At 51.6% G+C, this 25,938-nt stretch overlaps 1 protein-coding gene across 1 annotated transcript in view; it reads left to right on the plus strand.

Moving 5' to 3' along the window:
• The window catches only part of SSH2 (slingshot protein phosphatase 2), a 38,511-nt gene that overhangs the window by 11,859 nt on the left and 714 nt on the right, over positions 1-25,938 (plus strand). The window contains exons 3-14 of the mRNA XM_010137705.1: positions 257-321; positions 4,938-5,059; positions 7,423-7,491; positions 8,255-8,320; positions 9,447-9,641; positions 11,465-11,558; positions 11,682-11,810; positions 14,582-14,628; positions 16,044-16,190; positions 18,164-18,364; positions 22,531-23,371; positions 24,618-25,929. Of these exons, the coding sequence (XP_010136007.1) occupies positions 257-321; positions 4,938-5,059; positions 7,423-7,491; positions 8,255-8,320; positions 9,447-9,641; positions 11,465-11,558; positions 11,682-11,810; positions 14,582-14,628; positions 16,044-16,190; positions 18,164-18,364; positions 22,531-23,371; positions 24,618-25,929 (3,288 nt within the window). The remainder of the gene's footprint in view (positions 1-256; positions 322-4,937; positions 5,060-7,422; positions 7,492-8,254; positions 8,321-9,446; positions 9,642-11,464; positions 11,559-11,681; positions 11,811-14,581; positions 14,629-16,043; positions 16,191-18,163; positions 18,365-22,530; positions 23,372-24,617; positions 25,930-25,938) is intronic.

Raw genomic sequence — 25,938 nt, forward strand, 5'->3', positions numbered from 1 at the left:
GAACCGCTGCTGCTTTCCCTTGAAAAGGTAACAGGAGTTAGCAGGAGAGAGCATGGTCGGACGGGAGCAGGTGAGCACATGGAGCAAAGGACAGCTGACCGAGATGGAGGTTTGTCATCTCGGAGTGGGTGGAAGTGACAACGCACATGGTGACGTGTCAGGTTTCCTGGTGGACATTTGTTCTGCCTGGGCAGCCAGGAACTTGCATGTGATTTAAAACTATTTTTATGCACTCACCTTTCCCTCTTGCCCGCAGGAGATCTCCAGCAGCACCTGCAGGCCATGTTCATACTGCTCCGCCCTGAAGACAACATCCGACTGGTAGGCTGGCTTTCTGCTTATCTGCTGTTAAGGAATATAAAGGTTAAGTTCCACTTGACAAACACACCCAGGTAGCTTGTGGAAGCAACAGAGGGTGTGTGGGTGTGTGAGGGGTTTCACCAGCAGGTTTGGGGAGTCTTGTTTGCAACCACAAAGGCAGAAAAGCAGCTAATTACAAAAGGACTGGATATTGGGTTCAGTGAAACAGATTTTGTGTGTGTGTGTGTGGCTAGAAGACTGTCTCTGTCTGAACCAAATACTGGGTGCTTTACCTCTTAAGAAGTGCTGTGCCAGTTGCCAGAGAGCTGGGTACGTGAGCTGGTATCCTGTTTAAATCAAGAGTAGGTGTCTTTGACCTGAGAGCACCTGCCCTTCCACACAGTTCAGTTGTGTTCCCTACGCTGCTCTCCTAAGTTGTTGCCCCCCAAAAGGCCATGGCGTGTTGGGAAGCAGTGCGTGGGACCCCCAGGTAGCTACGCACTGTTGCTTTCTGCTTTTCTGGGTTGTTCTCCTGTCATGATGTGATGAAAATCAGATGTTGCTGTTTATAACATTGATATAAGACCTCCAGAAGCCAAAGAGGAGGAGTTGAGGAATTTGATTAGGACGTGTCCAAGTGCTCTACAAGGTCAGGCGTGACTGCAGGGTGTCTGCCCCTCTCATCCCTCAGTAGCCTGAAGTTTCTTTCCTGTGTTTTCTGGTCCATCTTAGCAACATATGCCCAAAGTAGGACTACCAGCATCAGGAGTGTTATTCTGGCACCTCTGGTTTGCTGAATTCTTCTGAGCTGTGCTGGAGCTGGACTGATTGTTTGAGTATAGCTGGGAAACAGCCAGGATTACTATGGAATGCTTTAATGTTCAAAGTGACCACTGAAAATAATTTGCCGTAAGCGATCTTTGTAAGCAGACTAAAGGTCCTGCTCCTCAACTTTGTCGGGCACACCTTGCTGTCACTAAAATGTCAGTGAAAGTGATGGAAATGGGGGTTCTCTGGGCTTTTCAGAATCTGAGCCAGGGTTAGAACATTGGAAGCTATTGAACAAGTCATTGTTCAGCAATATCACTGGCTACATTGTGTGATTTGGGACAAATCAGCCTTAACAGCTGAATAAGGACTTTGTGGGCTGAGACATAAACCCTTTTGTTCAGAGCTGCATTTGGAATGCTGCAATCCTGCATGAGGTTAAGTTCGATAGTCTACTTGAATTTAATTGATTCTTGACGAACGAAGGGTGCGCGGAGCTGCAATAGACTCTCATAAAATAGTAGATACAAATGTGATTTGAAACATAAACAGCGCTGAGAGAAATGCATTCTCTTCTGTGTTGGCTGCTGTCATCCGGAGGGCAGACTTCACAGCTCAGAGGCCAGCAGAGGAAAGTCGTCCTGTCAACCTACACTTAAAGCCTGGAACAACTCTGTTTCTGTTGGAGCTATTGGCAGGGGGTTTCAGCCTTCCACGAGAGCAGGAGCAGAGCAGTGGTACCAGTAGGTAGGAAGGAGGAAAGTGAGTTGAGACTACAAACTGATGGACCGTGTTCCTGTAAGTGAACTAGTCACCACTCTAAGCTACATGTGTTCGGTAATAAAAGAGAACTTCAGAAAGCTGAGCACGTTTTTGTCTTCAAGTGAAGTATCCCAGTGAGAAATGTGCTCTCGTGTGAACCACTTACTGTCATGTAGCACGAGAAGGATGAAAGCCGGTATGGAGTTAATTCCTGGAAAGGGCTCTTCGTAAGGGCTGGTGAAATACCACGTCACACCTCTGATGAACATGAATATAGATTTAGAATTGGCTTGTGTTCAGGTGAGCCTAAAGCAAAGGAAAATGTTGCTGGCCCTGAAAAGACTACACAGGGGATGACTTGATCGTGAACAGACCGTAAGTAGCCTTCATGAATGGAGGAGAAAGCTCACTCTATGGACATGAGCTGTTGACAAAGAACCTTGCATCTCATTGCTCAGCCATCCTCCCCAGATTGACTGGGATTTCAAATAGCTTCATGTAGCACTTGGTGTGCTCCTGCTGCTGGGTGAGCATACGATCTAGAGCTTAATGAAAAGGTTAGAGACTAATTCGTGATTTGAGGGGCTTGTTGGAGCTCTAGTAGTACCTTCTGCGGTTGGCTGTTTAGGGTGCCAAGTTTGCTGGTTTATTATTCTAGTAAACTTAGCAAAAGCTGTTACCTGCTCCAGTGAAGGTTCTTTGCTCTGTGGTAAGGGTGTAAGTCAATCTAAAGCACCACAGCAAGCCATGCCCCGTTTCTCTTAGTTGTCCCTCTGGAGATCCCACCCCTCCGATTTTAAGGACCTTCCGTTGCTGTTTGTCTGGCCCTGTTTGAAAGGCTCTTGCAGTAAGACCACACTTGCCATTACTGCTAGCCAAAGGAGTTTAGCGCAGTAACTCGGGTTATGTTAATCCTCTTGGTGTTGGACTGTCCTCAAGAGAAGCAGAACAGAACTTGTGTGTGGATGCCGGGGACGCAGAGCAGCTGTTGTCCACCTGCTACTGTTTTACCGTTTACCATTTCTGTTTGAGGGTTGCTTCCTAATGTAAACAATGACTTTAACCACCGGGACCTTGGTGACTGCTTGCTCTTCTAGGTTGAAGAGCACCCTTTCTGTTTTCCTATGAGCGGTTAGTTGTAGAAACAGCCGTCTTTGGCAGAATTCACACCTTGAAGGACTGACCACTTTGAGCCTCCATGTTTCCAAAGGAATCCCAGTGACTCAAGGAGCAAGAAGGAAAATAAGGCTGGTTTTAGCATGACTTCTAAAGAGATGGGGTGGGACACAGTCTCTCGCTGAACGGAGCACGTCTGTCTGCTGGCATCAGCATTTGGGTAGTTTCTGCTGGTCTTCAGTCCCATTGGACAAGTCTAGAAGATGCAATCAACACAGTCTCCTGCCTGCACTTGCTATTCTGTCCCCATCACTAGAGCTGCTGCTCCCTGCAATGCCACTGGGAAGCTTTCCCTGCCGCTCTCAGCACAGTCCCCTGCGACAGAGCACTCCGGTTAAATAGCGAGCCCTGGTTTAGCTGCCGAGCGCTCTTTTAGCCTTTGTTGTAGACTCTGCCACATCTTGTGGCCAAGGCTTGCTGGCTAGTGGACAGGTGAGGTGTGAGGAGATCAGAGTGGGGCTTCCTCTAAGCTGGGAGGTGCCTCAAGACCAAGTTAGAAACCAGACCTCAAGTCCAGAGAGATTCCACAGCATAATTACTTTGTGAGCTGGTTTTTTAAGGATAAAATGACTGTTTAAATGGGACTTTGTGAGCCATGAAGTCCTGTGGGCTACCAAGAAGTACCAGCACAAGCAGTGGCTTGGCAGGGCAGCTGGTGTTTGAGGAATTCAGGTTCAGTTTGCAAAGGATGTCAACCATCACTTTGAGCTCCAGCCTTTGGGTCTCAAGAAATCGGGCAACTGGGTCCCAGCGCAGCAGGCAGCTGCCTGCACAGCCCAGGGCAAGGGCTCCTTGCCCCCGATGAGGGCCCTGCTCAAGCTTCAAGGAGCAGTTTAACGGTATGGTATACTCTGAGGCCAGGCAGCATCTCGGGGTTGGATTAGGCCATCCTAAGTTAGGGTTCAGTGTATGTAACTAAGACCCTTCCTTTCTAAGATGTCCCGGTTTCTCTAGTTGGGATCCTGTGACTGAACTAACTGCACGTGGCTTGGAACAGGCTCCACGAGGGGTTCCAAGTAAAGGCTGCCAGCTGCAGGTGTTTACAGGCAAAACTTGCAGTGCTGGGCTCCCATCCCCGGGCTCCTTGCTAACCAGCAGTCTGTCTGTAAGAGGACTTGCTGGAGTCCATTCAGTTCTCGCTTCCTCATGGCTTCTGGAGGAGCTTTACACTTCAATGTAGCCTTCGGGAGCTTCAGCACTGGCCTCACATCACAGCTTGCCTGCACGGCTGCTTTCTGAATGCTGCCAGTAGTATTTAATTTAGGGGAGTTTGAGGTGATGTTCAGGCATCCTCCAGTCCTGCTAGATCTCTCTTCTGGCACTGGGGGACATGTGGTTGTGGTAAGGAAACCTTTTCCTGCCAGGTGTGGGGCAGTAAGGTGGCTTCTGCACCACACCTGGAAGTTGCTAGAAGAATTCAAAAGAACAGCAGGAAAGCTGCCATGGAGTAGACCCTAGTTGTCTGTCCAGCTGCCTGGGAAGGTGGCAGAAGGAGCCTCGCTGGAGCTGGTATAGCACACAGTGTTCTAAAGGAAAGCTCCAGCTCTTTGGATAAATCCCTCTGAGAGGCGAAGAGCACGTCCAACACCCATCTGTCTCGCTGAACGTGCAACGCTCCATGGAGCTCCCTGGGCTGGGACCAGTCAGGGCACTGTGGCAGCCAGCCTCGCTGGCTTTGGTGGGACAGAGCAGGCCTGCAGCGAGGCGTGCAGAAGGCACAGGAACACGCCAGCTCTTGAGGAAAGCATTGTGTGAGGCAGCCGCTTGCCCCTCTTCGGCTGGGTGCCCACCCGAGCAGGATGGGCCAGCCACGCTAGTGCCAAGGGCATCACTGCTTCCACGCCTGTCACTCAGCACGGGAGGGGGCTTCTCAAGGGAATAGCGTGTGTTTTGCTGGTTGCACTGCTGATCTCTCCTTTCCCTTTCCTTAGGCTGTAAGACTGGAAAGTACCTACCAGAACCGCACTAGATACATGGTGGTAGTGTCCACCAACGGCAGACAAGACACCGAAGAGAGCATTGTCCTAGGAATGGATTTCTCTTCCAATGACAGGTACTCACAGTGTCTGGGGTGGGTGGGAGTTCTTGTGTTTACTCGCATGTCAAGTCAAGCATGGAAACGGCTGTCTGGAGTCCGTGCTTTCTAGGGATAGATGGCTTCAGGTTGTCCAGCCAAACTTCCTTCTTGAGATCCAGAACTCCCCTTTTATTTCTTGGCAAGTGGGAAGGCAGCAGCACGGGTCAGCGTTTGCTCTGCTCCCCCAGCCTCAGGCTTGTGGAAGGATATTAAGTGCCCTTCTGTGTCTATGGGTGGTGAGGTCCCTGCACGCCAGAGACAGGGACAGCTCGCAGGCGAGGACAGAAGAAGCTGCAATGAGAGCAGGTGGACGTCAGGGTTCAGGAGAGCAGCTAATATGAAAGCCACTGTCAGACAGCCCCGTGCCAAGGTCATGGCACAGAGGGCCTGACAGGAACGTCAGGGTTGCTGATGGCAGGTTATACACACCCTGTGCTCTCCCCAGACATCAGAATGTCATCAGGGTTTGTGGCCTTTGCTTGGCTGATTTAAGTTGCTGCTGACCTCTCCGAAGGCTGCAGAATGTGGCTTTTTGCTGCGGGAGCGTCTGTAAGCCAGTGGACAGCCCCCTCAGCGTTTTCATGGGCAGAAGCTTCAGGTTTAGAAGGGGACGCTGGGCACTTCAGGGAGGGCATGGAGGCATGTGACTTCTTTTAAAAGAGCTTTGAGTAAATCTTGGCCTGTGCAGGGGAAGAATCACCTGGGTATTCGAACAATTTTGGAAGATTTCATACACATTCTTACTTCTAGCCCAACCACTACAGGAAGGAGTCTGGCTTTTCACCCTAGCTGGAAGAAATTACTTCCAGGTAGTTAGCAGGGTCACTAGAAAACCTGCTTGAACCCTGTGGCTAAGAAATGGTCTTCCAGACAGCCTGCTGATCACAACAGCCACCATGCTTCATTTCAAGGGGCTTGCTGTGGATGCTGAGCTCAGGTGATGCCTGCTAAAAAGGGGGACCAGCCCGACACTGCCCCTGGCTCCCTTCCTGTGTGTGTGTGCCCAGCTCAGAGATGCTCGTGCGGTAGCGTAAAAGTAGCTTGTCCTTGCACAGGTCGGTGTGAGCGTGGAGCCTGCTGTTGGCTGTGGTATACCAGTACAGCACCTTTGATAGCAGAGAGCTCACTGGTATTCAGTCTCTAATAACATAGCAGGGCCGTTTTAGCTTTCTGCTCGAGTTACTGAGGTTCTGGATGGTCACTCTGATACACCCTCCTCTAGCCCACTTGGTATTTATAACTCAATGTGGACTTGTTGCTATGGTCTCTGATAAGCGCTTGCTGAACACTAAAAATACCCTGGCCACCTTGGGAAGCCTTTTAAAATCACATCTTTCCATGAGCTCATCTCGTGTTGTCAACAGAAATAGCTGTGTGCTGCAGCGTCTCCTTGCTGGGCACCCGTCACTCCAAGGCATGTGCAGTTACAGGGCTTTGTGTCTGCTGGCCCTCCGAAGCCTCAAGTCACACCTTCTTCCACCTTTCCCACGAGCTGCCGAAGTTGACGGGAGTGTCAGGGCTCGTGGCAATTTGAGAGTAGCCACAGCAAAGCATAAGAGCAGCAGGCAACTGAATCCTGTTCTTCACGATGCTGCTTTGGTTCTGGACCAGTTTTACAGCGTGATGAAATTCAGCTCTTTCACTTCACCATCTGGTGCAGGTTGTGTTGGGCTTCCCCCACTCCTGCCTTTATTCCATTGCTTTGACTTCTGCTTTTGACTTGGCTTTTTGCTCAGCCTGACAAAGCAGGTGGCTCTGAGGGCAAAGAGGTCAGAGCAGCTGAGAGAGGAGTGGTTTTGCCAAGAGGCGTCTGTCTCGGCTGGCTGTTGTGCTCATCCTTGGGGCACGGGAGGGCGAAGATGGGGCAGGAGTCACCAAGGGGTGATAGGCTGCGATTGCTAACCTACCGTGCTGCTGTCACCCTGCTCTTGCACTGCACCGGTCCCACTTCCCAGCGGCTGAGGGACAAGCTGTCAACTGCAGAATCAGCGCTAGGACCCAACCACTCAATCCTAAGAGGGACTGATCTGAAAAGGCCTTGAGCTGACTGAAGGCTCTGAGCCCCCGGACCTGCTGTACAAAGGTTGCAGCTTCTGAATCCTGTTTGCTCGTCTCCTGGATGTGTGTTAACCCTTTAAGCTTGCTTGAAAAAGAACTGCTGTATCTGGTTAATGATGTCTGCCAGGCTCCTGTAGGCCCGCACTGACCCTGCTTGGTCCTGAAGCAACAGTGGGATTTTTCTTTTTTTTTTTTCCTAATGAATGCAAAAATATGCAACCGTTGCTGTGAAATAAGCGTTAGCTGTAGTGGATGGGCTGACCTTCTCTTTCTCACTACAGTAGCACTTGTACAATGGGCTTGGTGCTGCCACTGTGGAGTGACACCTTGATCCACCTGGACGGGGATGGGTGAGTGTATTTCCTACATTCTGGGTCAAGGGCAGAAGGTCTCTGACTGTGAGCTTACAGCACGGGGAAGGTTCAAATGAATGCAGAGCCCTAACAGGTCCAGCAGAGCTCCTGCTGCTGACCTGTATCGGGTTAGTAGGCTCAAAGGCCCTAAATCACAGTAGTGGTGGCAGGGAACACCCATAATTAACTTATCTGTGAATAAACATGCACTGAGACAGTGGCTCGTGTGTGTTTAAGCTGGAGTAAAGGAGCTTTTACTGGTGAGTGGGTGTGTAGTGAAAGCTCCTTAAAAGGATCCTGTTAGGTGTTCCTCCATCGCGCTTGCAGCAGGCAGCGTTCGGCTGAACATAAAGTAAGAGTGATGTTTCTCTGCCACGTAGAACCTGCCTTGCAGGCTCCAGATCGTGCCGGTTACAAAGGCTGTCCCATGTCCTGCATGGAGTGACTTTTCTTTCCTTGGTAGCTGCCCAGGATCTCTTTAGCTGGACTCTGTTGCTCCCAGCTGTGGCACTGAATTTGTGTTGCCAAGGTAAACGGCACAGCCCAGCACTGTCCCACCGTCGTAGTTTTGTTCCTGAGCAGCAGCTTGAAGTTGTTTTTAGAGCTTTTAGCATGCTGCTTTGGTCTGCTCGCTAGCTGCACTCCGCAGTGTGTGCATAGGGCTGCTCCTTTGCTCCTCCAACGTGCTACAGACCATCAGTTATGAACTGGAAGTTGCCTTTGGGACAGGTTTTTACTGTGCCCTTTTTCCTCTCCCCAGAGGGTTCAGCGTATCGACAGATAACAGGGTGCACATATTCAAGCCGGTGTCCGTACAGGCCATGTGGTAAGTGCTGACTGGAACCTGTCCCTCTGATCCTCTTTCCAAGGTGTTTTGGCTGCTCGAGCTTTTAAAAAGCAGGTGCTGCTTTGCATTACTGGTATCTCGAGACCTGCTCCAGCAGCCAGAAGTCTCCTTCACATACAGGGGAGGAAGGAAAGGAAAAACACCCGCGCCAGTGCTGGTCTGCAGCAGTGAGCTTATAACACTGCTGCAGCCGCACCCCTCGCAGCTGGGGGCAGAGGGTAATTTTCTTTGCAAAGGGCGGCTGCTGCTTTGAATCTCTCCACAGCAGAATTGCTTTGAGCATATGTTTGAAATATTTTTTTTCTGTCATATACACACTGTGCATATTTTAGGAGTCTGTTTCCACTGAGACACACTCATTGTGATAGTGAAAAGGAAAGAGAAGCTGCCTGCATCTTTCATTCCTTCTGAGGTTGTTGCTGTAAGAATGCAGTGGCCATGGCAGTATTTCTGGCTGAAGCTCCTTTGCGTTGCCAAAGTGCATCCCCTGCCAGGGTGTCACGCTACTGCATCACCCCAGTGAGTTTGACCTGAATCTTTCTGATCAAAGTCAAAGGTTCAAAACAACCTAAAGATAGGAGAGGGGGGATTTGTTTCCCAGCAGCAGCTGAAGAAAACTCTGACACCCCCAGTGCAGGAAAGGGGGCAGACCCTAAACACCTCAGTAAAGTCCAGGCCTGTGCCCTTGGACATGCAGCTCTGGGTGTCCCTGCCCTGCGTGCGGGGGAGCCAAAGGCACCATGGGAGCTGGCAGAGCACCCTGTCTTGGACACAAACTGCACATCTTATTTATGGCTCAGGTAGTTGGAGCAGGTTTTGGAGCCAGAGACACATGTGCCTCTGCTCTCTGAACTGTGGGCACCTTCGCTGCTATCCAGGCTTGTTGCGGCACACCTCAGTTCAGATGTACAAGCTCTTGCAGCGTGTGGTTATCCACACCCGTGCAGGACAGCCTCCCGCTCACTGCCGCAGGCTGTTGCATCTAGCGCTGGGGCTTGTACTGACTGATGGGATGTGAGCAGCATCCTGGATTTGGCCACTGCTTTGTGCTCAGTACCAGCCTGAGGAATAAATTACAATTCTGCAAGTATTTTTCCCTTTCTAGGTCTGCTCTGCAGAGTTTACATAAGGCTTGTGAGGTGGCCCGGAGCAACAATTACTACCCAGGGAGCCTCTTCCTCACGTGGGTCAGTTACTATGAGAGCCATATCAACTCCGACCAGTCATCAGTCAACGAGTGGAATGCCATGCAAGATGTCCAGTCGCACCGGCCCGACTCGCCCGCCCTCTTCACAGATGTGTAAGTTGGTCTGGCTCTGCTGAGCCAAAGCATTTGGCTGCCAGGCACTGTGTCTGCAAATGACACTGTGTCCTGGAGGAGACAGTTTCCACAAGAGATTACTCTTAATTAGGTATTAATGAGGAGAGGTTTCCTTTTCCAGGTGATAAGTGGACCCCTTGTTAGGTAAACACCAGTGCTGGAAGTTCAGCCCTCCTGGGGCTCTGTTGCATCTCCTTCAGCCTCTGTTTTCAGTCTAACTGTTTACCTTGGGCTTTAGACTCGCAGATCTTTGTGTCTGCAAGGTAACCCTGTGCTACTAGTGAGAGAGAGGCGTGGTGTGCTCTAGTACCTAGGACTTCCTCTTCGCTGGTTTTGTCCTCTGCTTTCCAGTCCTGATGTCTCCTGGAAGGAACAGGTTTCTCTGGACTTTGCTCTCACGCTGGCACGTGTCTGAGCATGTTTAGAGTAACGTGGTCTTTTTTTCCTTACTCAGTTCATTTTGCTGCAAAGCAAAGTGTTTATGTATGGACTTCTGAGACTGTGAGCTCAGAAGGACCCTCACAGGCATCCTCTGATACACCTGAGAGTGGGGCCAGAGTGATGCAGCTTTTCATTGTTCTGAGGAGCTCTGCCAGTGTGGAACAGGACAGTTATAGGTCTTAAACTATCGCTAGCTAAATGCTTGGACGTCTGGTGTTGCGTTGTCCGAAGCAATGGTTGATTGAGGTAGATAGGGAGTTTGGAAAGGCAAAATGTATTGGGTGTATCAACGTTCAAGTTCTGCAACCTCTGTAATTGGTAATTACTGATGGTACTGATACCATACAACCTCAAAAGTCATCTGTGCCCAGATGTGATGCCAAGTGTGAGGGATTAGTTGCCCAGTGTGTAGTAGAAGAAATGACTTCACTAGCCCCCACTGCTTTCCCAGTGTACCAGTGCTGTTGCTTGATTTATGCTCTTAGGTATTTCCTGTTGTTGGAGCTCGGTGAGTGAATAATAACACTAAGCAGTTGTTCAGCTGTGAAGACATCTTCACACTTGATGGTTTTTTAATGTATGAGGAGGGTGGCTGAAAAGTTTTGGCAGGCTGTCAGATGAATATTCTCTTGTTGCTTTTCAAGTGTAAGTTTTATGTAACCCGCCCTTTCCCCGGAGGCAGCAGTCGGATGATTTCCTGGGGACACCTAGACAGCATTCTCTTACCTGAGTCCTGAAATAACACGTGAGGTTAAAAGGACCAGGAGTTTTCCTAGGTTTTTTTTGTGAACCACCAGTTGAACACTTGTAAAGCAGAGAAGTGTCTGTGCCGTCACCATCCTGGCAGTCTTTCAGAGAAAGGTGGTGCGAGATGTCCCTGCTGGGTCCCTTCTAGAGGTGGTGGGTGAGACGGCGCTCTGCTGCTGCTCTGTTGCAGCTTCCTCTGGTGTTAGCCAGGCTATTTTTGCAGCTGGTGATAAGGCCCCTGGCAGCAGGGGCAGGAGGAATGCAGAGGCTTAGCTGCCCTCGGCTCTCCATGTAAGGAGCTTTGGAGCTGTTACCTTTCCAAGAAAGGTAGGGGGAGGCTTCGACATTGCTCCAAAGAGCATAATGCAGCCTTCCCAATTTAAATTTTACCAAATACCAGAGGTTCTCTGGATGACTGCAAAGGATTAGGAGCATTCATTTGGTCTCTTTCATACACAACTGGGAATCTAAACTGGGATTTACAGTCACCTGAATTCCCTCCAGCTGAGGACATGCTTGGGGGATGTGGTGTGAGTGTCTGAGACTCCGTTTAACAAGTGCTGCGAGTCCAGTTTGTTTCCCCTCCCAGTGACTCTCTTACTTCCTTCTGATAGCCCAACTGAACGGGAACGCACGGAACGACTAATTAAAACCAAGTTAAGGGAAATAATGATGCAGAAGGATTTGGAGAACATCACATCAAAAGAGGTGAGTGGTGAGGGAGCAGCACTGGAAGTACTCTTGTGCAAACTAGAGAGCTCTGTACTTTGTGCTGTGAAGAAAAGCCAGAACACAAACCTCACGTGGCTTCCTCATGTCCTCCTCTCCCAGATACGCACCGAGCTGGAGATGCAGATGGTGTGTAACCTGCGGGAGTTCAAAGAGTTTATTGACAATGAAATGATAGTGATCCTTGGGCAGATGGACAGCCCCACGCAGATATTTGACCATGTCTTTTTGGTAAGTCTAGCGGAGAATTCGAGAGTGAACACACCTCACACTTCTCACTATGTCTTGGTTGTCACAGGGGCCCCTGGAGGTACTTCAGGGATCTCTGGAGGAAGCACTGGCTGATCCTGGGGTCATGTTCTCTAAGCAGCGCACTAGTGCTATTGAACAGAGCAGCCTGGCTTCTTGGCTGTGCTGAACTTTGCCATGCTGCGCCAGCCAAGCTGTGGACCCTGTCGCTAGAGGATGGAAGGGATTAGCTCTTAATTCTAACTACTTTTCAGGGTACCCACACGCCAAGTTCTTGGTGTATACATGTGTTTGGAAGAGCATAACTACAGCAAAGAGGGAGGGCAGCTCTTGGGCAGAGCTGTGTGACACTTGTAACATGGAAAGCTCAGAGATTGTATGACCCAGGAGGAACAGAATTGCTTAACACAGAATCCTGGAGAGAAGTCACTTAAGGAGACATGAACATTTTGCCTTTTAATGCTTTGCTGGCTCTGTTGCCTTTCGTTGCTGCTGGGGCCTGTCTGCTGCAGCCCTTCCTGGCGAGTCAGTGCTCCGCTGGCTTTCCCAGCCCTGAAGCAACAGGCGCAGGTTTGCTTGGGCTGTTCAGCCTATGAGGTTGGCTCAGCTTTAAACAAAGCCATTCCTCTTGGAGGAGCTGGCCTTTCCAAACGGAGAGGCCCTCTCCCAGTCTCCTGAAGCGTCGTGCTGTGGCTCGGAAGGGATGGTGGATGTTAATGTGAGTGCTCCCAAGAAATTGTGGTGGGGTAGAGCCAGGCAACTGAAAGTACCTGTGACGTAATGGAATTTTTGTGCGTGTGCAGACTGTGTTTTCCAGAGGGTGAGACCTGTTCCAGACTGACAGTGCTAGTCAAAAGCCATACGGGCAGTTTGGTCAGCTGCAGGGCCTGGAGTCTTGGCTCTGAGAGCGTTTAATGGGAACAAGACCTTTAAAACAAGGCTTGCGGGCAGCAGCCGGGAGAAGAGCTGCGGCTGATGCGTGGAATAGAAGTATTTGCAGAGCAGCCCTCTGCAGTGAGGAGCTGGGGCTGGGCACCAGCTCGATTCAGAGTGCGTGTACCGCAAGGCAAAGCCACATGGTGAGGTCTCTGGAAGGCATGGAGCTGTTTCCTTCCAGGTGGAGGCAAGAACCCTCTGGCATCACACGTAGGGAGTGCTAAAATGACTAAGTGGGAAATAAGACACCTGGTGATGTTGGTGATTGTGGATCAAAGGACAGGAGAAAAGCCTTTCAGCCTGGCAGCATTGTTCTCCATGCCATGGAAACTGCTGTTTCCCAGGCCTGAATTAAATTATTCCTCCTTGATGGGAAAGAGACAACAACTAAACCTCGGGGGCCAGGGTAGTATGGCAGGGATCAAAATACCAGCTTCCATAGCCTTTCTTCAGCTCCTGTGCAGCTCTGGACTTTGCTGGGATTGATCCCATCTGTGGCCAAAGGCAGTGGATTCTCTTAAAATCTGGGCTGCCATCTGGACAGGGAACACTTGCCCCTTTATTCTGCTCAAAAGTCAGAGTCCCGTCTGTGCTGAACCCTTCGGTGTTGTCCTCACTATGATGATTTCTCCTAGTTCAGTCTGGGAAGACCCAGCTGCATTTTGTATATGTATTCCTGAAAGGTCGGTACAAGACAAGAGGCTTGTCCCCAGGAGCCACCAGAGTGGTGACGCAGCCCTCTCCTGTGCCCGTACTGCTGGACGCAGGCTGTGAGTGCTCAGGACTTGCCTGCAAGTGCTGCCATGGGCGCACAGCACGTGCCTCTGCGTCAGAGCTCTTGGGGCTCCCCCATCGCTCTCTGGGACAAACACCAGCCATCATCTGGGTGGACGCTGATGCTTCTGTGAGACTGGGGGGCTCTCGCTCTCAGGGGGTTGTGGGCAGGCAGTGGGTATGCTCCAAGGGCTGGCTAGCCCAGGCCGTGCCTCCCCTGGCCCTGGGACGATGTGGGAGCAGCCATCAGTAGTGCTGCCTGGGTCCCTCTTGCTCGTCCTTCATCTGACCCATCTTCCTGCTTAGGAGCTGGTTTAGGACAGGGAAACAGATAGCTTGTACGCCTGAGATTTTTGAAGGAAGCCTTGGTCTGAGTGGTTTTGTCCTCAGCCAGGATTTACGTGTTTGAGCAGGAAGCAGGCAGCGTGGTTAGCCAGCCAGGTTAGCTGTGCTTATTTCTGTGCTCCCACGGGCTGTGAACGTGGGGAGAAGAGGTGTGACCCAAGCGAGCTCACAGTGCTGCTGGCTTTGATGTGTGAGATGGGTGTTTCATGTATAAAGAGCACCTGGATGGTTTTTAAGTGCAGGCAGTCTCTCTTCTGGTGGTTAGAGCTGGCAGCAGCCTCCAGGGACAGGGTGGAGTGGTCTCGTCTTTGCTGAGATTGATTTGTCAGCGGTCTGCAGGAAATGCCAGCACATGGTGCTGGGCTCCTGCTTTGCAGAGCTGCTTGTTGCTTCAGAACATACCTGGTTAATGGGGTGGGATGAGGTGCTGAACACCAGCCCTGTTACCACTCTTTTGTGTACCCTTCACTCAAAAGACAGACACACACACACACACACACACACACACTTAGACACATGCATAGTGCCAAGATCTACACAGATACGTACCACTGATGGAAAATAAATGGCACTATAGAAGCCCTAGAGATCCAAGAACCTTCCTCTTCCCTGGTGACGGTCCCAGTCCCTCCCTCCATCGGTTGTCTGGCCATGCCTTCCTCCTGGCTGATGTGTCCCTTTGCATGTTTCTGCTGCAGGGCTCAGAATGGAACGCCTCCAATTTGGAAGACTTGCAGAACAGAGGGTAAGTAGCTTCAGGCCATCAGCTTAAAAACGAGAGCCTGGCCTCAACACTTGTCTGCGCAACAACCTCTTCCATGCCTGCTGTGTTACCTGTGTCTTACTAAATGCTTTGCAGATCTGAACAAGCTCTTGCTTCCTCCAAACTCTACATCGCACAGACAGGCACCCTAAAGTAAAGCAGCCCTGTTCCTGACCTCGACTGACGGCCCCTTGGCGAACAAGGGAAGTTAGCAAACTCATAGCTCTAAGCAGCAGAAAGCCCCCGTTACTGAACTGGGTGCTGCGGGGCTGGCTCTGTGCCCGCTGCTCCAGCCCGTTGTTCTGGACCGAGGCCTCCCGATTACAGAAGCACTTTGGAGTCTGGACCTCCGGTCTGCAACAGGAAGGAAAATATGTGAAAGAGCATTTGCTGCTTTGAGTGGGACCCAGTAGGAAGTTGTGTCGCCCTTGGGCTTCGCACTGACAGATTCCTCTGTCTCCTGCCCTTTCTACCTTTCAGGCTTAATCTTAGGGTGCCCTTTCTCCACGACAGGCAGATCTAAGCACCAAAATTTTGCAGTTAAATCATTACTTACAGATTTTACTTCCTTGTGTCAATCCAGTGGCAAAAACTAATCACTCTGCTGAATTGAATTCATAGTGTTCTGTACCTTGGAGAGTCGGCCTGGCTGAGCGTGGGGTCTGCTGTACTTCCCTTGGGTCAGACAGGTCCTACTTGACTGCCAGTACTCTCATACCTGCTGCAGAGAAGGGATGTCACTGCCTTGTGGTGCTGCTGCTCTGTCTGCCGTCCCAGCTCATAAGCATCTTACGAGTAACCCTCAGGGCTGAAAATACTGGCTGTAGTGTACAGAAATACCATTCTCTAGCATCTTCCTTTCCGGAAAACTTCGGGATAAGAAATAAATCCTCCCCAGTGGCTCGCTGTCTGTTACATCTCCCTGTAGTTATTTGATGCATTTGTTGCTCACAAGCTTATCCCTTCAGTCTTCCTGTGGTGTTGATGCAGCAGGAGGAAATCTTCACAGAGGGGCTTTGAGAAAGTGTCCAAACACTAATGGAACAGTCTTTGCAGCAGCTCCTGAGACACAGGTTTTGCTGACACTTAGACCGGAGAGATGATGGGCAAGCAGCGGAACCTGACATCCTGTACAGGGAGTTTCCAGCATGGGTGAAGCCCTTGTATCGGAGGCCAGGCTCTAAACTGCTCAGCAGCTGACCTTTTGTCCCCGTTAGCCTCTGCTCCCTGGCTTTAAGTTGGTTTCCGAGGAGGGATGTGTAAGTCTGCAATTTCAAATGCGCAGAGTTTTGCCGCTTGTAAAGCAAGGCGGGGCGGTTGTGCAGCAGCTGAGAGATCTGTGAGCTCGCTGTGTTCTGCACGCTCTGCAGTTTTATCTGCCATCTCTTTCCATGCAGGGTGCGGTATATTTTGAATGTGACTAGAGAAATAGATAACTTCTTCCCGGGGCTCTTCGAATACCATAATATTCGGGTGTATGATGAAGAAGCAACAGATCTTCTGGCTTATTGGAATGACACCTACAAATTCATCTCCAAGGCAAAGTAAGTGTTCTCAGGACAGAACAAACACATTTAGAAGATGTATATGAAGCATTTTATATCTTCCTACTGATTTTAACTCCTTTTCCTCCTTGCCTACCTAGGATCAAGGCATCTTCACTTTGTAGTTTAAGTGTTAAGAGTTGCCTTCCACAAATTTTCTATTCCTGCGGGTGCTCGTACAGAGAGCAGGTAGGACAGGGAGGGGTGTCGCCCAGCTGCAGCCCAGGCAGACAGTGGAGGAGACCGTTCCTGTACCAGAGAGCTTACAGTCTGCCCGCTGCTTCGGACCTGCAGTGAATCTGCAGTGGGGCTGGGGGGAGGACAGGGCACTAATAAATTCAGCAGGCTTTAACCACAGTCAGAAGCAAAACCTTAGAAGCCAAACGCAAACAGAAGCTGTTCCCTGCACTCTGAGGTTGTACGATGGTGGCCGCAGTCTGGAAGCGACGTCTTGCAGTGTAGCACTCCAAAGCAAACTCCTCCCTTGAACAGGAGAGAATGCCCGTGCAGGGCTCTGAGCTGCCAGTTACCGTGAGTGACGTGACAGCAGATGCTGGAAGTAGGGCCCTTTTACTGTAGAGAACTGCATCCCAGTCATAGAGGCTGTCTCCAGCTATTTCAGCAGCCTGCTTAAGGGAAAAGTGCTCAGAAAGCAGATTGGCTTGTTGCCTTTAAAGCATTATTTCCATTGTAGAAGTCTGTCACCTCTTAACTGGAGCTGGTGCTTGCCATTTCTCATAGCCTTTAAAAGCTGACTTGTTTGAGTATGGTTCAAAACTTAATTTATTTAAGATGGTTTCTTTAAAGGACATCATTGTATTCCCTTAAGTATTGATTTTAACTTATTGGCATCCTCAGTAGTATTCTCCTGCCCAGAATATTTTCTGCTGGGATTTAAATGACCGGGCATCGGAACTCTGTCTGAGGTGATGTGAGTTAACGCATGACGGGGTGTTTCTGCGGGAGCCTCCCAGGGCTGGCAATCCAGTGAACCTCGCGCTTCAGGGAGAACGTTAAAGGTGCCAAACCCAGGTTCTCTCAGCCTGCTCTGTGCCAGCTGAGAAGCTCCCAGCGGAGGGCTGCAGCCTTCTTCCTCGTCTTTCGCAGCAGATGTGTTTTCTGATTCCTTGGGGCAGTGCTGGCTGCCCTCGCCGGCTCTGCCCCAGCCTCACCAGGCAGGGTGCCCTCAAAGGCAGTTTGCTTTGCCTTCAGTGAGACAAAACAAATTAAAACCAGGGCATCTTCCATCTGGTTGCTCTGTGCTGTTGTTTGGGGTCTCTGACTCTAGCTGTGGGGAGGTTGTATTTTCCACTCATTTGCTTTTGGACAGGTACCGAGGTGAAGAGCTGTTAGAAGCAGAGCGGGGGGTTGAGCTTTCTACCTGTAGACAGTCTTAAGAAAAGGTGGTACGAAGAAGAATCTGCCAGGTTGGTGCATGGGGCTTTTGCACCTACCAGTGTCTCGAGAGAAGTGGGTAGGAGCTGGATGGGGTGCCTGACACCTGACTAAAGCAGCGTTGGTCTTGTTCAGCCCATTGCCAAACCCAGTAACATGCCACCAAAAGTTCTTCCAGGGCTGTGACCTCTTGTTTGAGTGCGAGGTGTCCTTTTCCTTTGGAACATAGCCCTGGCGGGCCCACTGGCATCGAGCTGAGTTCGAGGTGCCGCGTTGGTCTTCAGCAGTCTTCATCCATCCGCAAATGACTGATGTTTGTGCGGTTCGTGGGAAAAGCTTCAGAAGAGCTGTTGTAACAAAATCTGTTAAGAGTCTTAAGAACTTGTTCTTCGCTTCCTTTGTGTGTATTGCTCCAGTTTGTAAATGGGATTATCAGATCATGTCCCAGACTTCAGCTGTGGCCACCGTGTTGGAAACGTGTTTGATAACACTGTGGTAAAGGAGTTGCTGTTTTCTTAAGCTTCTCAGAGGCTGTGTTTTCTACGGAATGACCCTCTTTTGTCTTTCTCCCACTTCAGGAAAAACGGTTCGAAGTGCCTGGTGCACTGCAAGATGGGAGTGAGCCGCTCGGCGTCCACGGTGATCGCCTATGCCATGAAGGAGTACGGCTGGAACCTGGACAGGGCCTACGACTACGTGAAGGAGCGACGCACTGTCACCAAGCCCAACCCCAGCTTTATGCGGCAGCTGGAGGAATACCAAGGGATCCTGCTGGCCAGGTGAGTGGCAAAATGACCCCGATTACCCACGGAAAGGCATAACGCACTGCAGTAGTTTAATTAGAGCTTCCATCGGTGCATGATGCAGGCTCACAACTGTCTTGGGAAAGGCAGCGATCTATTGTTGTGGATTCTCAGCTGAGCCTGGGAAAATGGGCGTAATAAAGAGCTTTTAGGAGGCTGTTTAGCTTCTAGGATGGCTGCTTTTTGGAGAGTAGCATCCTGTGAAGTGTCTTCCGAATGCAGCATTCAGAGGTGTGCGGACTCCAGCAGAGATAAACGATGTCCCTGTTGCCTGTAACATCCTTTGGCAGGGAACTCGCTTTGTCTCCGTATCAGCCTAACCGTTCCCTCTTGAACATGCCCCTCCTCAGCAGCTGGTCTGGTTTTATTTAGATCCCTTAGGTAAGTGTTGGTGTTAGGGGAGGGGACAGGATGTTCTTTGCATTGCAACAGCGGTGTTTATTCCTGCGTGGAGTCCTGAGGCTGGTCTGGAGCTGGGTCTGGGTATGGGCAAGGGTGTTGTAATCCCGAGCCTATCCCTGATGAGCAAAATGACAGAAACATTGCACGTTTCTGAGAAACCCACTTGTGAGCCGCGTTAAGCAACATCTTCACGTGGTCGGCTGCAAGGAGGTAGCGATGCTCCGTGTTTTGACAGATTGCGGTATTTTGTTTGGGATCTGGCTGTGCTTTGCCGAGGAGCAGGTCTGAAGCAAGCAGAGTTGCCCAAGCTGAGGCTCCCGCCCCAGGAGGCGGCTCTTGCGTATTTTGGCCCAAGTAGTGATTTCATTGCTGCTTGGCGCTGCTGGAAGGTGCCTGCCTTATGCTGTTCTGCACAGCAGCTCAGGCACTTGTTGCGCTCTTTAGGGCACCCTTCTCTCCTCTGTCCTCTGCTTGGTTTTGTCCCTTTGGGTCTGTCCTATTCACTTGCAAAGACCTCTCTTCCCTTTTTCTGTGCTAATGACGTACCGTTCCTCCTTTGCTCCTCCACCTGCTCCCAGCAGTCAGGCCAGGTCTGCATTCCCAACTTTTACACCAAACCCCTGGCGTAAGCTCCTGCTGTCACTGAGCTGTGCTTCCTCTTCCCCTCTCTGCACAGATCAGCAACCTGAGGGCTCCTGACATTTGTCCTCACCTCTTCCTGTGCCTGCCTTCCTCTCCCCCTGCTCCCCAAGTGCTGCCTGCCTTGATGACTCGCTTTCTCTCTGAAAAAGCACTTGGGTAGTATCGACTCTCAGGATAGATCACAGTGGAATAGATATTTTAAGAAATTGTGCTCTTCTGGACTGAAACTCTTTGAGACAGGCACCACACCTGCCTTTGGTGCCTTGTGACACCAAACGTGCCGCTGGCACCAGCTAATAAAGGTCAGTGCCTAACTCTGGTGTGCTGCGTAGCGCTGAGCAGACTGGGAGATTAGATCTCGCTGAGGTAGGCTGGATAGAGGAAAAGCAGCTTTTCAGATGTGAAAAACACACCAACATCCTTTTCCAGCAGATGGGGGAACACATGTGAGGAGCCCTGGGCTGGCAGCAGCTGGTGTGTCACATCTTCAGCCCTGCAGCTGGTTTAGGTGGTCTGGCAGTCTGGTAGCTGCTGGCACATCTGCAAAGCTGCCATGGACAAACGTTTTGGTTAAGGTTTTCTTTTTTATCTCCTGTCTTCCGGCAATTTATTTTTCAGGAGGTGAATCTGTCTCACTGCCATCATTTCCATGGTGCGTGGCTCCCCTCCCACTTAAGCACACCACTGCTCCTGACCTACTCTGCAGGTCCCCATACACTGGCACGAACAGGATTACTTGTGAGGCTTTAAAAAATGCAAGAGCAGAGCATTGCATCTCTGTGTGGGGGACTAAAAAGCTGCAGTAAATGGAGCTCCACTGAAGCAAGGAATGGCCTCTCTGTGCTGCAGAAATGGTCCCGTTTTATGTGGTTCCCTTCTCAGCTCCAAACTGCTTTATTTCCTCTCTCTTCTCTGTGATTTAGCTTTGCCCTCTGGCCTCTGGCTGCCTTGTTTATTGCTGCGGTATTCCAGGACAGGTAAAAAAAACAAAAACAAAAACCCGACAGATTCACGCTCATGTGACTGCTCCGATTTCAGAGGGAAGGTATGTGAGGGCAGCCATGTGCTCGCACTATCTAGTTACGGTTTTGTGCTGGGCTTATAGCAACTGGGCTGTGTTTCCCACTGTAAAATGAAAACCCCCTGCCTGCTCTCAGTCACAACAACAAGCGTGTTTTGCTCTTTGTGGCTGTCATACTTCCTGGGGTTAGCTGACTTGTCCCCTTCCTCTGGTGATAGACACAGACAGGCTGAGACAGCCCTGGTTCTTTTATTAGTTAGGAGTAAGTTACAGGAAAACAGGGTTTGGCATCCCCTGTGCAACTTGTGAATCAAAGCGGTAGTTTGGTACCGGCGCCTGGAGAGCTGGCTGCGGAGTGGTGGGAGGTGTGGGGGGCTCAGGCTGGTGTGGGCACAAGCCCTGGTGCTGCCCCAGACCTCGTGCCATGCCTGGCACACCGATCGCCCGGGCTGCCATGGGCTGGTCTCCCTGGCACCGGGAATGCTGCCCAGAAAGGTCAAGAGGTGGCTGTGGGCTCTAGGATGGGATGTGGGCTCCTGTGCTCTGGCCCTGCTTTTAGCACCTCTTGCAGGTGGTAAGCCTGGAGGAAGGCTGAGATTAACAGTTAACACAACGTACCTCTCCCCGCAGCTTTGGCTGCTCCTTTGATCCTCAGGGCTGTGCTTGGCACTTGGTTTCGTTCATGCGTGAGGGTAACTTTGCCTTTCAAATTCCGATGTGCGGCAGAGTGCTGGGTTTGAGCACCGACGCATCGGGATGGGAAGTGCCCTCAGAAAACACCAACAGCTGCTCCCCAGGTGACGTCCGCAGGGATGTGGGGGATGGTTGGCATCCTGTGCAGAGCCTCAGCACAACCGGCCTCGCAGACAAGCCTGGTTCTGCTGCCAGAGTCAAACTTTGCTCCGGAACCCACTGGGGCAGAGCACGTGCCCCTCAGACTGATGCCCTTTGGCCTCTAGTCTTGACCCTCCTCTCCCCTGGAAGGACCCGATCCTGCCCTGTGTCACACGTGAAGGTTGTAGCTGATTACAGGGTTGGAAAGTTAAATCTGTGCTGGATTATTTTCCTTTGCTGTTGGGCACCCAGAGCCGAACTGGTACATTGTAATTAGTTCAATCCCCTCTGTTAATTAACTTACTGCAGCTCACGGCTGTGTCTGGGAGCGCCTGCGCGCACTAGCAAGGGACTGGAGAGGTTTTGCAAGGTTCCCTGCAGATCCAAAGACCTTTCTGTGGTATCTGCTCTCCTCCTAGGGGCACACGGTGGAAGCACAGCTCTCTGTGGCCGTGGTCCCTGGCAGAGCCCTGCAGACACGACTAGCTGGGGTGGTTCCCCTGCCAGGAGTCGCCTCCTTTGCTCTCTGTAAGCCCGGGGGCACGGGTTGGGCTTTCTGGCAGGTGGAGATAAAGAAGGTGGTGCAATGCTGCTGGCAGTTCCTTGGCCGTGTGACTGCTCAGACCTTCCTAAAGGGGCTTTCCAAGGCCTGGAGAACTCTTGAGCTTCCTTCCTGTGAAAGGCAGGTGGTGTTTTGGGCTGCGTGTTGACTGTTGAGGATGTCTTCTGTGTTTTGTGCACACCCACTCACCCCACCCTCCCCCTTGGTTACCAAAGCCCAGTTACTGATCGCTGCAGCTGTTCAGAGAAGGAGCCACAAGGGAAACTGGGCTTGATTCAGTGTCCACCATGCACTCACGCCCAGGACAAGGATCCTGCTCTCTGGTCATTGCTCGCTGCTAGCAAGCAGAGGAGTGCTTGCTGCCAGAGAAGGGACCAAACTCTGTAGTCAGTTAAACATTGTGTTAGATGAGCAGGCAGATAAAATCACTGCTGGGGAGTACCTGCTTGTGGAGCAAGATGGTGCCCTGGGGTTTAGCTGCTGGAAAGTGGCCGCTTGTTGGATCAACTTCTCTAGCAGTAGGTTTGGCCCTGAACTGTTCAGCTGAAGCCTCGGTTGTGGTCAGTGACTCAAGTATTTGGCAGTTTTTCATGTAGGTTACATCCTCGTGAAACAAGGTGGGTCTGGCTCTGGCGTGTAAAAACACTGCTCAGTGCTGTCCTTTGCTCCTCTTCCCCACAGCAAACAGCGGCATAATAAATTGTGGCGCTCACACTCAGACAGTGACCTCTCGGACCACCACGAGCCCATCTGCAAGTCTGGGCTGGAGCTGAACAAAAAGGAAATCACCACCTCAGCCGACCGGATCTCAGAGGCAAAGACCAATGACAACCAGCAGCCGATGTCTCCCGTCTACTCAGCTGATGTAGACAGGGAGCAGCAGCTCCCAGAGGACACAAACATGATCGAGGAGATGTGTGTGAAGGAGAGGATTCACCTAGAGCTTACATGTCGAGACCTCCACACTGAGCAGATGGAGGACAAGCTGAACCTGAACAACCTCAATGGCTGCACGGCACGATGTTGTGTCGACCCTGTCCCCCCTGATAACTGCCGTGCTTCCAAGGCCTTAATGCAACTCCAGCACCCCTTGGAAATGACGGAGTTTCCTGAACTGACAGTGGACGATCTAGAAAAAGATGCCCTTAAGCCTGATGTGAATGTGCACTTGGTTCCCATGGAAGAATTCACTTCATGCTTAAAAGACTTTCCCCAATCCCCAAACCAAAATTCCCTGAGTCTCCAACAGAATCCCCAGCCCGAAGGGACAGACCTCAGTACGGACAGGATTGACTTCTTCAGCGCTTTGGAGAAATTCGTGGAGCTTTCCCAGGAGAGCCGGTCGCGCACCTGCTCCCACTCCAGGACGGAGGAGCAAGGGACTGGAAGGAATGGGGTCGCCAGGGTGCCTGTGCTGGAAGTGCTGCCTGCTGCGGATGGTGGTGCAGATGCTCGAAGGAACAGCTCTGGAAACTCTCCTCAGGCCTCGGATGACTCTTCCACAGATGAAGAGCAGCAAAAGGTTAAAATAACTTGCTCGGTGTTTTAGGAACTGCTGCTCGAACCTATCTGCCGGTGGTTTCTTCCTGTGAGGTTGCTGTGGACGGGGGATTTTCTAGTCCTGGCTGTCGCTGAACAGCGTAGCCGTTTGGGGAGGGATTGCTAGATTCTTCCCCTCTTCTTCGCTTTCAGATACTTTCCCTTTTCTGCACTTTTCCTTAAACATCTGTTTGCTGGCAGTGGCAGGGCACTGGCCGAGTCGACCTAGACCTGACCTGCTGTGCCGTTCTCACGAGAAACTTATTTTTGAGTTTTGCATCGGGAGAGCAGATAGGTGGGACTTGACCCCCTGATGCAGCCGAGGCCAGGCAGCATCCCAAACCCGCGCCGATAGTTATCCGACCTGAGAAATCCACCAGAGAATGGGACAAAACTGGCGCCTTTCCCTGGCTGGGAAGCACCAGCTTTGGGGTGGTACCTCAAGGCAGATGTAGAGCTGCCTCTGCTGGGGGAAGAGAAAGAGCCTGGCCAGGCCTGGGGTGCTGGGATGGGGCACGTCATGGCTCACTTCCCTCCTGGGGAGAGAGATGTTCTTGACTTTTGTCAAGTGACCCCTGAACCGAGGTTCCTTTCTCTTACAATTGCTTTCCACCCTCCAGGACTCTCGCGGGGATTGATGATGGCAGGGCCATCATTTTCTGGGAGCCTCTCTTCCTGAAATTGCTCTTACTGCATTGCTTGACCCTTTGCCATCTCCGTGTGAGGCTCTTCCACGTACCATCGGCCAACGCTCCATCCAGGGATTTGGCAGGAAGAGCATCTGCGGATGGAGGAGCCACTCTGGCCATGTTCCTCGGGGAAACCAGAGCGCTTCAGCTCTCGGTCACTCTTTGTGCTCCACTTCTGTTCACTCCCATATGTGAGCAGAATCTTCACATTTCCAGTTTAGAACTGCACTGCTAGCAGCATTAGGGGGGGTTTATTTTTAAAAAAATAAGCTAGATTTCCCTCAGAGTTCATAGCAATGCAGTAAAAGTTCTTAAACCTCGGTCTGGGTGAAAATCCAGCCTGGAGTGTGTTTAATACAGTCCCAGAAACAATAACGCTTCTACATTAGTGATCACGGTACTTGTAATCTATCCCCCACACCGGCACATGCGCTTTTTGTTCCTCTGGGGACATGCCCCCCCTTTCCCTCAAGCTCCTGCTGTTTGTTCTGTGTCAGCACGGCTGATCCGCATCATAATTCTCCTGTTTCTGTGTTGCAGGAGGTCCCCGAGCTGCCTAGCACAGGCCATCTCACGAGATCCCACTCGGAAAATGCGATTTCTGTGAAGGAAATTATCACAGAGATCGAGTCAATCAACCAGGGAGCAGGACCTGCCCCACAGAAAGAGGGTGCAGCCAACCTCACCCAGACACCAAAGAGGAACACGGTGCACGACCTGCCAGTGGAGGCGATTTGGGCATCAGAAAGGCTTGAACAGAGCAAGGGGGCCTGTGCTGGGCATCAGGAAAAGGAGAAGGACCCTCCGCAAGCTGAGCAAGAAGCTGCCCCCTCCCTGCAGCAGTCTTCTGGAAAATCAGACCCGGAGGAAAGCAGCTCTGGCGGGGAGCAGCAAGAGCCTCAAGGCTCCATCAACCCTGAGCCCAAGTGGTGCCCTGGCTCCGTCAGACGAGCCACCCTGGAGTTTGAGGAGCGCTTGAGACAGGAGCAGGAGCACCAGCACACATCCCCGGTCTGTGTCTTACCGACCCGCAAGAACTCCAGGAATGACTCCCCTGCTGCCGAGCTCCTGCCGCGGGGGAAGGGTGAGGAGCCATCCCTGGAGCTGGCTCCGGAGGGTGACACAGTGCAGGGTGCAGGCGCTGAGGAGCTGCTGCTGCCTCCCGGGGCAGATCGGCCTGCAGAGCCCAGCCCGGGGCGGGAGGGAGCGGCCCAAGAGCACAAGACAGTGGTCTCATTTGGTGGGACAGAGGAGCTGTCCCTGCCCTCCCTCCTCCCAAAGAGAATCGATATCATCGAATACACTCCCGCGGTCAGGCCTGCAGAGCTCCCGGACACAAGCTGTGAGCAGGGCTGGCTGGTTGCGGCTGTCCCGTCTTTAGATGAAAACTTGAACCCTTCGTTGTGCTCAGAGGAGGCACCGACCTGTCTCGGAGCCCTGGCGCAGGTGAATCCCTTGTTGCCGGAGCAGACGGTACACAAGCAGACCCCCTTCACTGTGGCCAGCCCCAGCGAGGAAGGTGGTGGGCTATCTGTTCCCCTCGGTGCTGCTTCTCCCTCTGCCCAGGTGAGCTCCTCACCTTCGGCCAGCCTAGATCACTCTCCTTACCCCTACGTCATGCACTTGGAAGGTGTCACTGAGCAGAGCACGAGTACAGATGAGGAGCCGGTCACGCCATGCGGCACTGAGGGAGACACGACTCACCCGTTCAGGGACAGACCCAACCCCCTCTGCAGGGGGGGTGCCGGCAGCGCAAGGCAGCTGAGCAGTGAGGACGTCACCAGCCAACGTGCTGAAACCATGGACCTTCTGGACATCTCTTTCCTGTGTTACGGCCTCCCCCACAGCTCCAGCAGCCCAA

This window comes from Buceros rhinoceros, unplaced genomic scaffold, assembly GCF_000710305.1.
Source record: "Buceros rhinoceros silvestris isolate BGI_N320 unplaced genomic scaffold, ASM71030v1 scaffold22886, whole genome shotgun sequence".
Classification (NCBI taxonomy): Eukaryota; Metazoa; Chordata; class Aves; order Bucerotiformes; family Bucerotidae; genus Buceros; species Buceros rhinoceros.